Raw genomic sequence first — 16,903 nt, forward strand, 5'->3', positions numbered from 1 at the left:
GTGGTAGGAGACAGACTCGAGCTAAGCCTCAGCCCTGGCTATGACTCAGCGGCCTCCTCTGTGAAATGGACGTAGTAATGGTAGCTTTCTCTCAGGGCTTCAACAAATAAGTGAGATGATGTGCAAAGGGCTGAAAACCACTCCTGGAATGACTTAATATGTTACATGGCTCTCTGGGAAATCAGTAATCTTACCATCTCCAAGGGAAGATCTTGGAGATGATCTTGGAATTCTCAAATACATTTGATAAGAGCATCTGAAGCTGGTGCCTGTGCTGGGCTGGCTCAGTGCCCCCAGGGTGACACCTGAACCACCCCCCTTCGCTCCCCCTCCCAGTAGTCAGGGAAACTTTGGGTTATAGAACAGGTCCAGCTGTGACCCAAGGAGGACCTCATGCCATAGACACATGGCGCCAAGCAGGAGCCGATCCTCTGGATCAGAGCCCTGCACCACACCGGCCTGGCTTTTCAATTGTGAATCTCTGCTGTCAAGTGCATTACAAAATCCACATAAGTGGGTTTCCCAGAAAAGCAATGCCAGGGCTTGGTCCACATTCAGTGGAAAAATCTGCAGTAGTGGTGCAAGAAGCCTGTGCAAATCTGTGGCAATAAAACCCTGTCTGAAAAGCCAGCTACTTATTCTGAAACAAAAAAAGCCAATTTGTAATTACAAACATCAATATCCAAACCCACCTGGGCAGGGCTAACAGTGAACAGGAGTCCCTGGTGAATATCACCGAATTGCTCTGAGAACTGGCTGTCTTGTTCAAGTGAGTGAGTGAAGTGAATGAAAGTCTCTCAGTCGTATCTGACTCTTTGCGAGCCAGTGGACTATACAGTCCATGGAATTCTCCAGGCCAGAATACTAGAGCGGGGAGCCGTCCCCTTCACCAGGGGATCGTCCCAACCCAGGGATCGAACCCAGGTCTCCCACATTGCAGGCGGATTCTTTACCTGCTGGGCCACCAGGGAAGTCCAAGAATGCTGGAGTGGGGAGCCAATCCCTTCTCCGGGGAATTTCTGAACCCGGGAATTGAACCAGGGTCTCCTGCATTGCAGGCAGGTTCTTTACCAGTGGAGCTACCAGGGAAGCCCTGTCTTGTTTGAGACCTGGAATAAGAAGAGCGTCCTCTACAGGGCTGTGCTGAGAGCTGCTTGCTGTGAAGCCTGGTGGTTTAGGGATGTGGAGTGACATGGTTAAAACAATATAGACTTTTGAGTCATGGTGCTCTGCCACCTAGCAGCCCTGTGCCCTTGAGAAGTCACATACTATCTCTGAGCTGAAAGTGAAAGTGTCAGTCTCTCAGTCGTGTCCAACTCTTTGCAACCCTGTGGACTGTAGCCCACCAGGCTCCTCCGTCCATGGGATTCTCCAGGCAAGAATACTGGAGTGGGTTGCCATTACCTTCTCCAGGGGATCTTCCTGATCCAGGGATCAAACCCAGGTCTCCTGCATTGCAGGCAGATTATTTATCTTCTAAGCCACCAGGGAAGCCACCCATCTCTGAGCCTAAGTGTCCCACAAGACGCAAAGCACTGTCCAGTTTGCAGAGTTGTGGGAAAACTCAGAACTGGTCATACACAGCGTAAGCTGAGGGCAGAGTTGGCATGGTATATGTGCTGTGTGATTCTCCAAATTTCTCTCTCTCTCTGTACATGTAGACCACTAGACCCACACCCTCATTCCAGCACCCAGACATCTGCAGAGTGAGCCCACCCAACTGAGTTCTCATCACCCTGGGTACACTGATCGGGAGGCCCTTTCCAGTAGATGGGCTCCCCACACTGGTGGTACCAACCCTCTGTGTTAAACGCTGCCACGCTTGGCATCAGGAGCTCTGTGGGAGAGGCTTATCCACACATGTCTATCAGGGTTGTGGGACACTCGCTTTGACAAATGCTAAAAACAGTGGGACATATCTGAGCAATTCTAGATAGCTGTTTTAATTTGCATTTTGCAAATTACCGGGGCATAAAATAACAATAGTCATTCCCTCATTTTTTTTCCTGTTGCTGCAAGATAAATGAAATGATTTACCCAAACATCCATATTCTGCCCTATGATAAGATTTGTTTTAGAGACGAGCCAATAAACTAACTCCCTGCTGTTTTCTGACTCTCTGCCACCCCCGTGGAATATAGCCCACCCGGCTCTCTGTCCACAGGATTTCCCAGGCCAGAATACTGGAGTGAGTTGTCATTTCCTCCTCCAGGGTATCCTTAGATCCAGGGATTGAACTCAGGTCTCCTGTATTAGCAGGTAGATTCTTTACCACTGAGCCAGCAGGGAAGCCCATACCACAGATTAAATCGCAGCAAGTGTGGATCCATTCCTGGTTCTGGCTTGGCTATCATAGGGAAGACTGAAATGAAGAACAGCTCATTTTGCCCTGATATAATAGCATCTGACATAATCCTGCTCCTAAGCAGTATGGGAGGGTGTTCTCTTTGGTGAGGGCAATTCTTGGACAAGGTCTTAGCTGTGAGCTACCAGCAGTCGCATCCCCCAACAGCAGGGGGATGAGAGCCTCTGTCCTGTGGGGGCAATCTGGTAGTGCATGGAGGCATCTGCTCCACTCTTCCACTCTCAGGAATTCCCTGATGCCCCAGAAAGCCAACTCTGTATGCAAAGCTCCAGCCTGAAGAAAAGATTCCCATCTTTAGACATTGGAGCGGAGGAGGAAGGCAGGTATCATAGCAGGATCTAGAAATAAGGAACTGTGAGAGGATGTCAGTGGTAATTATCTTGTCTCAATAGAGTGGTGTTTTACAGGGGTGATCAGCCATCTGAAATTATCCTAAGATGTAAGTGACAGTTGCGACCAAGCACCGTATTTCCTGGTCTAATTTTTGCTATGGAATGATCAGTTTCCAACCCACTTTCCCGTTCATCTGCAAGGGCCTTCATGGAGGAGGAACTCTGTGGAATCTGGACCAGTGGTTTCCAAATGAGGCTCCAGCTCATTTCTGCAGCTTCAATGAGAGGAACTCTAAATTTTACCCATTTTATACAGCGGGATACCAGATAAAATTTCATATTTTAAAAAGATGCTTTTTCTGCTTGAAAGTTTTTTTATACACTGACCTATGATATCTGAAAGAAAAGATATGCAGGATGTAGAGAAGTCTCTGAGTTAGTTCAGATTTCAGTTGTTCCACTTACTGTGCAACAAGCTACTTAATTTATATCTGAGTTTCAATCTCCTCATCTACAAAGTGGGGAATATATGTGAACGTTTTCAGCACACTAGAGTTCACTTTCCATTTTCTTTTCTTTAAGAATAGATGAAAGGTAGGCTTCCCTGGTGGCTCAGTAGTAAGGAATCTGTCTGCCAATGCAGAAGACACGGGTTCAATCCCTGATCTGGGAAGATCCCACATGTCGAGGAGCAGCTAAGCCCATGTACCACAACCTATTAAACCTGTGCTCTAGAGCCTGGGAGCTGCAACCTCTGAGCCCATGTTCCCCCATAAAGCGAGTGTTCCACAACCTCTGAGCAGCTAGACAGTAGCCCCTGCTCTCTGAAACTAGAGGAAAACCCTCACAGCAACAAAGACCCAGCATAGCCAGATAAATAAATATAAAAGGCTTCCCAGGTAGTGCTAGCGGTAAAGAATCCACCTGCCACTGCAGGAGACATCAGAGACTCAGGTTCAATCCCTAGGTTGGGAGGATCCCCTGGAGGAGGGCACAGCAACCCTCCAAAACCCCACAAAAATCCACTCCAGGATTCTTGCCTGGAGAATCCCATGGACAGAGGAACCTGGCAGGCTACAGTCCATAGGGTCGCAGAGTCAGACACGACTGAAGTGACTTAGCACGCATGCATACTTAAAAAAAAGAAATGCACACACAATCCTCACAGGATTATAAACAAAGAACAGATGGGAGTAAAGAAGGTCTTAGTGTATGATACCAGTTCAGAGTAAGAAACCATAAAATAGGACAAGCTCTTGGAGACCTAGAGATAATAATTACCATTCATGTGTGTGTGTGTTTTATTCTCGGATTTTTTGTTATCTGAAAGAGACTATGTGTTCGTTTGGAGGAATAACAGGAATGACTGAAGCTAGAGAAATTATCTTCTACTCCATGGCCACGCTTGAGGGATAAGGCTGACTGTTTCAGGGCCCAGGAGGGGGGCAGCCCAGAAAAGCAGTAAGACTTGGCCCAAGTGCCTTGGAACCACAACCACGAAGGGAAGAGCCCAGGCAACCAGCCAGCACTAGGACCATCTGGGCCTGGCAGGAGCCCTGGTTCATTGCCCACTTGGTCACAGCAGCAAATGAGACGCAGTATGCCTAGGGCTCTTCAGGAAGCAGGTCAGCTGTTAGAATATCCCCAGTGGTACAGAACCCGGTTTCGGAACCTCACTCCCCTCGGAGCACCTGATAGACATATCTTACCCCAATTCAGGTCAGAGTCTAGGAGGATAGTTCCCAGTAATTCCTTTTATCTTGTCAGAATTTTGCTCCCTTTTTATCTGATAACCTTTCACTCACAAATGTGATTTGAAACACCTGAATAATTCGGTATTAGGAGATATTTCTTTTCTTGGTAAGTGGGTACCTTCTGCATCAAAACAACAACAACAACAACTGAGGATTTCTTATAAAGCTGAGCTCAGAGCCCTGGCTTCTTCACCTTCTTTTCTATCCCAAACATGCAAAAAGAAAGTAACAAAGAGGCGGGGAAAGAAGGCTGTGAGTGACGTAAGGCCAGTGACGTGGTGCAAGACTGTGATGCAAGCTGGTGAGAGCCTGTGACATGGGGCAAGGCTGTGAGGTTGTGTAGGGGTCAGTCCTGGAGAAGCCTGCCTTAAAGAGGGGACTGAGGAACCATGATGGTAGAAACAGAAAGTGTTGGGCTGGGGGATAGATCGGAGTACTGAGCAAAATTCCTGTCTGGGACCCAGAACTGCTGGAAGTAGACCCCTTCTCTGGAAATGGCCTATAGCAGCCACGGCTTTTTGAGCATGTTATGTTTTAAATAAGGAAAAGAAGATCCAAGAGTAGGGTGGTAAAATGGTAACTAGTTACTTTCTCCTCCTGATTCATCCCCAGGGGCCCTTGACACAACCTTACAAAGATCTCTGAGTAGACTAACTTTGGGGAATACGTGTAAATCTATGGCTGATTCATATCAATGTATGACAAAACCCACTGAAATGTTGTGAAGTAATTAGCCTCCAACTAATAAAAAAAATAAATAAATAAAAAATAAGAAAAAAAAAAAAAAAACAAAAGCCTGTCTTTGGGGAGAAACCAAATGTCACATGTAGAAAATCACAGTCTCTGGGAAGTCAGCACTGATTTTTGGTGGTTTTAAGATGCAATTTTGCCCCATAGGAGACCAATAAGACTAATCCCAGGGATAAATACAGCAAGTTGCCAACATTTCTTCGGATTGTATGTCCTCTGTTGGCAGAGGCTACTTCTAGGATTCTCACTGAATACACAGTTCTTAAAGCAGACCCTTACAAAATGTTTACTGAGCGAATATTGTCTTTTCCTATTCAGAAACAACCAGTCTTTATAAAAATCCCTGTGAGTCTGTACAACTTTCTAACATTGTTCCTTGTAAGCACTGGGAAGAAAGAGACCAGAACCAGCCTCATGAAATCTTCACTCAGCAGCGACACAGCCTCTATAAAAAAGGGCTACATGTAAATTCTAGGGCTGACAAAATACAATAACTGAAAAGAAGACTCACTGGATTGTCTTGACACATACTGGAAGACAGATCACAGGGGAGAAAAAGAGCTGGTGAAGCTGAATACATTACCAAAAATTTTTTTATTATCTTTTGACTGCACCATACAGCACATGGGATCTTCACGCCTCAACCAGGGATCAAATCCACACTCCCTGCAGTGGAAGTGCAGAGTCTTAGCCACTGGACCACCTGGGAAATCCCAAGCTGAATACATATGGATATAAATTTTCAATCTGAAGAACAGGGAAAAGGGGATTTTTCATATATTGAACATTAGGCAATAAAAACTGAAAAATAAATGCAGAAAATCCTATAGTTGCTCCAGTTTTCTGTCTAGGTATGGCTTTCAAACTTCAGTGCAGGGAGAGGGAACTGAGATGGAGTTCAGTAGACTCCTTGACTTGAGGAGACAAAGCTTAGAGAGTGACAAGGGCAAGGGAGCTAAAATTCATAGCACAGAGTAACAGAGCAAAGCTGCATGAAGAGAGCGCTCTGGAGATAGACACAGGGTCCCCATAGAGTCCTCAGCTGAGATGGCTCATTGCATGCCTATTAGAAAACTGCTCAAGCCTGAGGAAAAGAATCACATGAAAGGGTTTAGAAGGACAATTCTCAGAGTTCACCAGAACCAGGCACAGTTCCTATTATCATCTGTTACAGTGGGAAACATAATGCGTGGAGTAACAGGTTGAGGATTCAGGAGAGTTTTGATTCAATAGTGCAATAAAAATGGTTGTAATATAAATACTGCTTTGGTTTCACCTAACAAAACAGAAAGAAAGGCAAGATCAGAAAGGATCCAACTCTTACTAAGTAATTGAATAGCATCCCAAAACAAAGCATAATAACATTTGAAGGTATATAAAAGTATCCAGCAGCTAACAAGGTAAAATTCACAGTACATGGCATCCAGTTAAAAATTACATTAAAAGTGAAAGACACAGAAAAGAATCCTGAAAGTGGTCAGAGTTTTTAAAATTTCAAGCACACAAAGAAGCAAAACAAAACAAAACAAAAACAAAGCCAATTCATTAAAGAATCAATCATAACTAACCTAGAAGTTATGATGATGACAGAATTAGTAAGCAAGAATACTAAGATATTTTTACTGCCTTCCATACGACTGAAAAAAATCAAAGAAATATTAAGCAAGTTAAGTAGGGACAGGAAAGATATTTTCCAAAAAGTAAAACTTGTAATGATGAAAACCCTAATATCCGAGATGAAAAACACAAATGGAAAAGATGAAAAGCATATTAGAAATTACAGAAGAAAATATTAGCGAGCTTGAAAACAGGAACACAAACTACCCAAAAGGAAATGGTATCATCGACTCAATGGATGTGAGTTTGAGTAAATTCAAGGAGAGAGTGAAGAACAGGGAAGCCTGGTGTGCTGCAGTTCATGGGGTCGCAAAGGGTAGGACACAACTGAGCAACTGAACAACAACAAAATATGAAGCACCGAGAAAAAAAAACTCAGTAAAAAATTATCAGTGACCTTAGGAAAACTTCAAATGGTCCAGCATACATGAAATTGGAGACTCCCAAGGACAGAAGGCAGGAAGGACAGAAAAAACAAATAATGACCAAAACTTTACCAAAATTAATAGAAAACTATAATCCTAGTTTCCAACAGCTCAATGAACATCAAGAACAAAAACAAGAAATATACAAAGGCCACGTCATAAGCAAATGGCTTAACACCAGTGATGAGATCTCCACTTTGGCAGCAGCAATTGATTGTAGTACAGTAGGTGATTCTCCATTCAGTTCAGTTCAGTCGCTCAGTCGTGTCCAACTCTTCGTGACCCCATGCACCACAGCACGCCAGGCCTCCCTGTCCATCACCAACTCCTGGAGTCCTCCCAAACCCACGTCCATTGAGTCGGTGATGCCATCCAACCATCTCATCCTCTGTCGTCCCCTTCTCCTCCCGCCTCCAATCTTTCCCAGCATCAGGGTCTCTTCCAATGAGTCAGCTCTTCTCATTAGGTGGCCAAAGTATTGGCGTTTCAATAGGTGATTCTAGTTTCCAGTTTTCTCCCCCTACGTTTTCAGAACCAGCATCACTGCACTGCCCCGCCCCCACCCACCCTGGAGGTAAACTGTCCAGAATCATCTCTCTCTTCTTCAAGCTTCCATGCCAGGCCTCCAGGGGTTCTCTCCTCTGTGTTTGTGAGGCATCAGCCCCGACGCTAGACAGTGCTTCTTCTTCAGTGGTCTGTGTCCACGCTCCCAGGGCCCTTCCCTTCTTCAGACTTCTAAATGCTGGCAAACCCAACCTCCTTCCCTGTGCAACCCTAGCCCAAGGGGCAGGGGCTGCTTCCTATTATTCCCACCTCTGTGATGTCACATTGTTCTCCTTTTGCCTGTTTAACCAATTCCTTTTGTTAAATACTATTTAAACAACAGAGAAAGATGACTGCATCTTCTTGGGTAAAAGAATAAACATTTATGTGTATGCTTATATATTTTTACTTTATTCTTGTTGCTCCCACTAATGTAATCTCACGGAAAGACTTTGCCCGTCTTTTCACTATGATACTCACAGCATCAGAACCATTCCCGATACATAGGTGGATAAATATATGAAATTTTTACAAGTTGGATGTTTGCTATAAGAGGTTATAGAATCCAATTCAAACTAAGACTGCAAAGTGAAGTTAGACAGAGACAATTTAAGTTGGGCCAGGAAGTTCATTTTACAAAGATTTATTGAGCATCTACTATGTATCAGACACTATAGCAGAAATATTTTTTGATCATTTTGTAGAATTTCAAAGATGTATAAAGGAGTGTATATGTAAGCTAAGTAGCCAGAGTTGAAACAGGTTGGTTATTGAGCTGTTCTCTCAGATTCAAATCTACCCCCTTTAGTCTCAGCTTTGTGATTTGGGGCTTTGCCAGGTGGGTGACCAATAGATTCTGCCACAGGGTCATAAGAAGCTAGACAGGGAACAAGGGACTTGCTTCCTTCTGTTTTGCTTCCTGTTTCTGTCACCATCACCTTAATAATAGCCCTCCACTTTGTAAGTAGCAATTGATTCCCAGTAGGTTCCAGTGTCTCCCAAGAGCAGCTTCCTTGTTCTCCCTGCGGAAATCCCAGTTTCAGCTACCTGGCCTGCTGTCCTTAAATATCTGAGTCCCAGCTCCGTGGATTTGCCCAACTATTTTATTTCTTCTTACTTTTTATTGGAGTATAGTTGTTTTACACTGCTGGGTCAGTTTCTACTACACAGCAAAATGAATCAGCTATACATATACATACACCCCCTTTTTTTTAATTTACTTCATATTTAGGTCACCACAAAGCACTGAGCAGAGTCCCCTGTGCTATATAGTCGGTTCTTGTTCTCATTAGTTACCTATTTTATACATACTGTCAATAGTGTATATGTTTCAATCCCAGTATCCCAATTCATTCCCATCCTCCTCTTTCTCCCTTGGTATCCATACGTTTGTTCTCTATGTCTTTGTCTCTATTTCTGTTTTGTAAATAAGATCATCTATACCTATTTTTCTAGAACCCACATACATGTGTTAGTATATGGTATTTGTTTTTCTCTTTCTGACTTTATCCCACTACTGGGCATACACCCAGAAAGTGAAAGTGAAAGTTGCTCAGTCGTGTCTGGCCCTTTGGTACCCCATGGACTATATCAATGGGATTCTCCAAGCCAGAATACTGAAGTGAGTAGCCGTTCCTTCTCCAGAGGATCTTCCTGACCCAGGGATCAAACTGGTGTCTCCTGCATTGCAGGCGGATACTTTACCAGCTGAGTTACCAGGGAAGCCCATACTCCCAGAGAAAACCATAATTCAAAAAGATACATGTTCACTGCAGCACAATTTACAACAGCCAGGACATGGAAACAAACTAAATATCCATCAACAGAACAATGGACAGAGAAGGTGTGGTACATATATACAATGGGATTTTACTCAGCCATAAAAAAGAATAAAACTGGGTCATTTGTAAAGACGCGGATGGGCCTACAGACTGTCATACAGAGTAAACTATTTTTTTTTTTTCCAGCTGAATTATTTTCTGAATTCCTAAGGCAATAGCACCAGTTAGGCTGTGCCCCTCTTCTGGGAGGTCTGTTTATTTACCAGTGGTGGGAACTTTTCTCCCAATTTCTCATCCCAGTAACCTAACTCCTCAGATGTCTGGATCAAATTCTCCCTCCAGCTTTTCAATTCCATGAATTCCAACTCTTCTCTTTGTCGCCACCACCCTGAAAGAGGTAAATACTTCCTGCAATTACTACCTCTGTGATATTTTCCTTTGGAATTTTATAGCATAAAGACATACTTATAAATGACACCAATTCTTTTCGAATCAGATTATACTGTACTACGCACAGGTTATTTTAACTTTCCTAGCCTAATTTCTTTTGTCTTATCTCTACATTTTCAGAGATTTTCCATAAGGGCTAAGTTATAAATGTGCATCAGGAAACTTTCTGGTGGTCCAGTGGTTAGGACTCTGTGCTTCCACTGTGGGGGGAAGATGGGTTCAGTCCTCAGTCAGGGGATTAAGGTCCTGCATTCCATGTGGTATGGCCAAAAAAATTTTTATTAAAAAATTAAAAACATTAAAAATAAGCAAATAATTTTAAAAAATAAATACATATGCATCCATGCTTATGAAATGGGAAAGATATACAATAACTATCATTCTAATGTTTGTCTCACTTTGTCTGAGGGACAGTGCTTTGGGGGAGCTGAGAAATGGAAAACAAGAGGCTCTCATATCCCTCATGATTTGGGGAAAATTAACCTCTAGGAAGCTAATCCTCCTCACCTATAATATACAATTGACAGGTTATTATAGCTCTCTAACAAGGCTTTATATGGAAGCACTTCATAATCACAAATGCAGAGTGTAAGTTTGTTTCTACTACTGGGATCAACTGGACTTGATGGTAGAAGAAAATATGATGAAATAAGAGAGGTGGGAGAAAGAGAAACAATTGAAGAAAGTAATCTAGAGCAGTTTTTACCCACTCAGAACTTCACTGGAAATCAGTTTAAAAAGGAAAAAAAAAAGTGGGCCTCTGTTATCCCCATTCCACTCAACCGTGATCCCCATTCTTCACACCAAAGGTCCCTTTTGCCAATGAGACAGAAGCCATTTATTAACATATAGCAAATACTGTTTATTGCAGACTTTCCAGCTGACTCATGTGAAAAAGGCACTATGAAAATTAATGAATCTAGATAATCTCTCTAAATGGGTTTATGTTAAAATATACAACATTCTTACATAACATCTGTTTTATATATGTGAAATAATATAACATTTAATGACAAAAATCATGTTTCCAAAAATAACTTTGTTGAAGGTTAGGTCTCTTTCTTTTCTCTACCTAGAATCTTTCACAGGATCAAAATATGTGTGGATTATTTCTTATTACCAGAAAAACTTGACATGGATAAACACATAAGATGGCCCCAATTTGCTTTTAACTACTTATATCAATATTCAGGACTGAGGCCTTCATTAAGCAAGATACTGTAACACACACCAATGCAGGCTATTTCCCGTGACAGATTTTCAATGTATGTGACCTCTTTTGTGCTTTCTTATTATATAAGAACATGGTATAGATAATAAGCAGAATATAAACTAAACCAAAATACAAGCTATACAAGGAATTGTGAGCAACAGAGCCATGACAAATAAAATGTCTCAGGAATGTTCCAAAGGTTTCTATTTGTATGTCCAAGGCCTTGTTGTACTTTACAGTTCATTAAATGTTTCAATTTTTTTAAACTGTTGGCATTAAGAACTTTAAATAAATCTAAATAGTCTATATGTCCAAGAAGAGATCTAAGTAAGCAGAGCCTAACCTAAAGTAAGCTACACCCTGGATGATACACAACATAGTCACAGGCAAAACTAAAAATATTTAGATTTTTGAATCACGGGCAAATCTATCTTTTTGTTTTGCTGCAATAAATAAATTCACCACTGTCAAAAAAAATTTGCTTATGCATTGAGACTGAGATGAAATAATTAATCCATTAAAGGAAACCTCACCTTGGTTGAGTATGCAAAATATTTCCCAAGGTCAAAAATTCTGCTTAAAATTTTTAATTTTAATAAAAATAATGGGCCCAGAAACAAGTCCTCTGCTTACTTAGGTTTGCATTGTTTCTTTATGGCGATAAATTCTGTATACCAAGAAAGAAGAATCTGACATTCCTTTCATGGCTTCTTAAAACAAAGCATGGTGGAAACATGCCAAGAATAATGGGGTTTTGATACTAATTAGTGATGCTTCCCTCATCAAAAGACTCCACTCCTGAGTCGCTTGCAGCAGCACTGATTTTTTCCTGTCGTCTTCGCATGATTTCTTGCAACTCAGAGCTGCCGCTGTTATCCTGAAAAACAAACATGGTTCAGACAAGATGGTTACTGATTTGTGAGGCTGCAGATCATATGATGAAATGGCTCAGGCTAAAAGTTCTTTGTGTTTTTCTTCTCACGTCTCTTGGCGGGGAACTGAAGGCTGCCCTCACCTAAGTGATGATTTGGACTTCACTAACCTCACTTTTTCACTTAGTGTCTAAGGACCATTCATTCACCATGCTTTCACTTGAACATGTTAAAGGTAAATCAGCAATGCATGTGGAATGCTTTAGATTCCCTGGGAGAAAGAAGAGATTGTACAATAAGTACAAAAGGATGGTAACTTATCAAAGAATGCTCTTTAGGTCAAGCAAGATATTCATCTATCTGCTATAGGGGATTCTAAATCAGGCCCGAAGACTGGGCTCAGAAAACACCAAGCTTCCCCACACCAAAGGATTCTGACCATCTGACATCTTGTTGGTTTTTGTCCTTTTGAAGTCTGACCTACAACCACTGTGCACCCACTATAATCCTCTCTGATCTACAGAAGTCTCTGGCGACACAGGTGAGTAAATAATGAACTAGATACAAGAGAAGGGCATGATGGGAAGGTGCCTGGGGAAGATGAAGAACCCCAGGTAACAAGTCTCTGCCTCCATTCACAACCAGAGGAAGAGGAACAAGAGGCCAGGAGGACATGGGCAGTCAGGGAAAATGATAGCAATAGGGAGTCTGGACTGAAGGAACTCAGAAGTGTTAGGATTATGGAACTTACTTAACCCTTAGGGAGTAATTTACACATTCTCAATAAAATCAGAATGTATAATGGTAACTAAACAGTCTGAGGAAAAATATAATCCTGATTCATATTCAACAGACAGTAAGCCTAATATAGGACTAAGCAAGATCAATGTGGTAGGAAAATTTTCCAAGGGAAATATTTCTCCCGACTGAGAATGGTTACAGGGTTGCATGCACAAGCCTATTTCAGTACGTTATTTATACAATATACCTGCTAGAGATAATTGTGTATTGATTTCACACCAAAGCCTATATCTTTTCATTTGAGTCTGAGTTTAATTTTTCACGAAAGCTATTAAGAGCTGAGAGATGTAACAGTTAGAAACTACTACCTTTACACAGCCCATGTTAAGTAGAGAAGGATATTGGAAGCTTAAGTATATCCAATCTAGAAAAAATTTACTCTCCTGCTTCCATAGAGACAACTATAACTAAGGAACTACTCTTCAGGGCTCTCTGTTTCCAGTGGTCCCTACCTAATATTTTCCCTCAGATTATTTATATGTATAAGCGCCTGGTGGGCTGCCATCTATGGGGTCGCACAGAGTCGGACACGACTGAAGTGACTTAGCAGCAGCAGCAGCAGGCTTATCTGATAGCTCATTTGGTAACGAATCTGCCTGCAGTGCAGGAGACCTGGGTTTGATCCCTGGGTTGGGAAGATCCTCTGGAGAAGGGAAAGGCTACCCACCCACTCCAGTATTCTGGCTTGGAGAATCCATAAACTGTATAGTCCATGGGGTTGCAAAGAGTCGGGCTGAGCAACTTTCACCTCACTAAGCAGGCCTAAGGCACGCAGCCACGGTTTTAACACTTTATAACCTCAAACCTGGGTTTCCCTGGTGGCTCAGTGGTAAAGAATCTGCCTGCAGTGCGGGAGACCTGGGTTCCATCTCTGGGTTGGGAAGATCCCCTGAAGAAGGAAAGGGCACTCCACTCCAGTATTTTGCCTGGGAAATCCCATGGACAGAGGAGCCTGGTGGGCTGCAGTCCGTGGAGACACAAAAGAGTCAGACACGACTTAGGAACTAAACAACAGCAATCTCTAACTTGCTAGAATCTACAAACTAAACATTAAGGACAGGCAAAAATGTTTTGGCCTCTTAGGTCATTTATCCACTTGAAGTAAATGAATAAACAAAATTCCTACAGAAGTAGTTAGCACATATAAAATGAAAGCGTTAGGCTTTTTAGTAGACATCCAAAAATACATGAAGCTCAAGCTTCACTCTGCAGGCACACTTACAATAAATTAACTCCCTAAAAGTGGCCACTGATGACTCCAGTAACAGATTATGAAACCTGATTCAAGTTGAATTCAGCTCTGTACGAAAGGGAGAGAGAGTGACCAGTAGGGACACAAACATTATTTCCAGAGCATTCAAACTGCAGTCCACCCTCATGACTAATATAGAAAAACACCATCTTAGGTTGGCAAGTCATACCTCTAATGCAGCTTTCTGAACAGTGATTTGGCTAAAGACTCTGGCCCCTTCTGGGCAGACGGTTCTCAGTTCATCTTTATTGAGAGAGAAAAGTTGTGCACCATTTAATACTCCAAGACTATTAACAGTCCTGAGAAAACAAAAGAAAGAAAGGAAAAAAACAGAGCATTAAAAATACTGTCTGGACTTGTGGTGGCCAAGGGGCAGGGACGAACTGAGAGTCTGGAGTTGGCAGATGCAAACTATTATAGATAGGATGGATAAGCAACCAAGTCCTACTGTATAGCACAGGGAACTATATTCAACATCCTGGGGTAAACCATATGGAAAAGAATATAAAAAAGAATGTATATAGATGCATAGCTGAGCCACTTTGCTTATAGCAGAAATTAACACGACACTGTAAATCAACTATATTTATATAAAAATAAATTACAAATACATACATACATATATACAAACTGTCTGGAAAAAACAAAAGGAAAATTTCTGGTCCTCTACAATCTCCCTTTTCTAGGTGTTCTATACACTGCAAATCATAAATGGTACTAGAGTGCTTAGGGCAATGACAGGGGGCTAGCTTGATAGTGACCTTGAGGTCATTATCACTAATAATAAGATCACTAATCATAAACTATCAAAAAAGAGCCATCTGGGTTTATTATTCTTATTATGTTGTAGCAATTCCTTGAAATGTGGTGTTTTGTAGAAGGAATAGATAACTTTCTAGCAGTCAGGCAACTGACTAACCAGTGTGCCTCATTCTTTTCAGTAATAGGTGAGTTTGCAATGTGTCAGGTTCTCTTGAATACGTATTGTTCAAAGAGTTCAAATACATGTTCAAATATGTGTACCAAATATACACAAAATATTTACGATTTTTGAATAGAAAAATAGAAACTTCACTATGGATTTCCAAAAGGAAAAGCTCTATTAGGTTATAACCCATGATAAGTAATGTCATCTTTTTTTTTTTATTTGCTTGGGATCTATATGCTGCAGCGGGAGGAAATTTTCTGCTTTATGTCCTCTGTGGCCTAGGGAGTCAAGTTTAAGATCACAGTCTACACATGTGACCTTCTAAAGGATAAAGACAGCTGCTAACAGACTGCTTTAGAAACCAATGATGAACAGACACCACCATCTAGAAAATGGGGTGCCAACAAAAGACAGTTATTTCTGCTTCTTGCAATTCTTTTTTTAACTATAAATGGCTAGAGTCATTTCCTAAGTATAACAGATGCAGCTTGGGTTCTCACATTTTCTAGGAATCACTTGTGCATCTTAGTGATCAAACTGAAAACACTGCGTGCTTTACGCACGGAACTGTAAAGGGTCCCCAGAGAGACTTACACAGGGTTGAAGCCCTTTGACTGCAGCCAGGTCTTCACCTCCTCTGGGGTGGAGTCATAGGTGATGTTGACAACTGGCACATTCTGCCGTGGCACATGGAACTTCTTCTGGGCGGCGCTCCGACCGATGGTCAGTCTGTGGATAAGTTCATCCTGCACTTCCTCCATCTGAGATTTCCTCCCTAGATACCAACACAGAGGAGGTTATTTTTTTTGAAAGCCCCAACAACTCACTCTCTCTAGAACTCCGAAGCCAACCATCTTTTGACCCCAGCAGGGCTGACAATCTAGTATTCCTCCTATCTTCCCGTTCATTCTCACCAAGCATAAACTTCATGATCAATTATTAAAACCTCTCCCTGTTTCTTCTCTGTCTTCACTGTATTCATTTGGCAAGACCCCCGCCCTTGTTAAATCTCACTTTCTTATTCTGTGCTACACCTGCACAGCGAATAGAACACAACAGTGCTGAGTGAGCTCATGTTAAATTCATGATCATGCACCTTCACTGGGCGGTTAATGCTCCCTGATAAGCACACTACATTTCCTGAGGCCAGTGGTTTTCAACTGGGTGGGGGATTTTGACTCCAGGGGACATCTGGCAACAGCCAGAGACACTTGGAAGACGTCACAAATGGGGGTCGAGAAAGAAGGAAGCTACCATCATGCAGTGAGTAGAGGCCTGAGATGACAAGACAGGCTGCAATCCACACAGGTCAGTCTCCTACAGCAGAGAATTATGCAGCCTCAAACGTCCACAGGGCTCAAGGTGAGAAATCCCACCTTGGACCATGTAATCAGCTGCTGTTAGACAAACACTGCCTGTGTTCTTCCTTCTGTGAACCTCCCAACACCCAGTCTCCAATCCTTACCCTGAGCTGATGATCTCATTTTCATCATTTCTGGGTAAAATAAAGAAGTTAAACTGAGAACCCTAAGTTTCCTTAGCAGCTCTCCCCGCCAAGATTCCCTAGAAGCTCTCCTCACCACCAGCACCACCAGCACCTTCTCTGTACACTCTGCCAACTGTCCTTCTATTGCATTAGAGACAAGTGACTCCAGAGTCCTCAGGCCACCCCTCTACAAGTGCACTAGACCCCACGGCCTCTGTCGATTTAAATCCTCTGACAGTAATTTCCCCCTGCTTCTCCCATGTTATCCATTTTCCTCTTTGAATCATTTCAACCAATTAACATGCTATTATTTTGTTACTTCTCTCACATTTAA

The 16,903-nt window shown here is 42.2% G+C and overlaps 1 protein-coding gene across 8 annotated transcripts in view; it reads right to left on the reverse strand.

Moving 5' to 3' along the window:
- Nucleotides 1–10,854: 10,854 nt before the first annotated feature.
- Nucleotides 10,855–16,903, reverse strand: part of EPS8 (EGFR pathway substrate 8, signaling adaptor) — a 202,081-nt gene continuing 196,032 nt past the window's right edge. For all 8 annotated transcript variants that reach the window (XM_061125076.1, XM_061125073.1, XM_061125074.1 and 5 more), the window contains 3 exons: nt 15,678–15,858; nt 14,325–14,454; nt 10,855–12,107 (listed from right to left, as the gene is read on the reverse strand). In XM_061125076.1, coding sequence (XP_060981059.1) covers nt 11,991–12,107; nt 14,325–14,454; nt 15,678–15,858 — 428 coding nt within the window. In that variant the 3' untranslated portion in view covers nt 10,855–11,990. The remainder of the gene's footprint in view (nt 12,108–14,324; nt 14,455–15,677; nt 15,859–16,903) is intronic.

The sequence above is a fragment of the Dama dama genome, chromosome 22, assembly GCF_033118175.1.
Source record: "Dama dama isolate Ldn47 chromosome 22, ASM3311817v1, whole genome shotgun sequence".
NCBI lineage: Eukaryota > Metazoa > Chordata > Mammalia > Artiodactyla > Cervidae > Dama > Dama dama.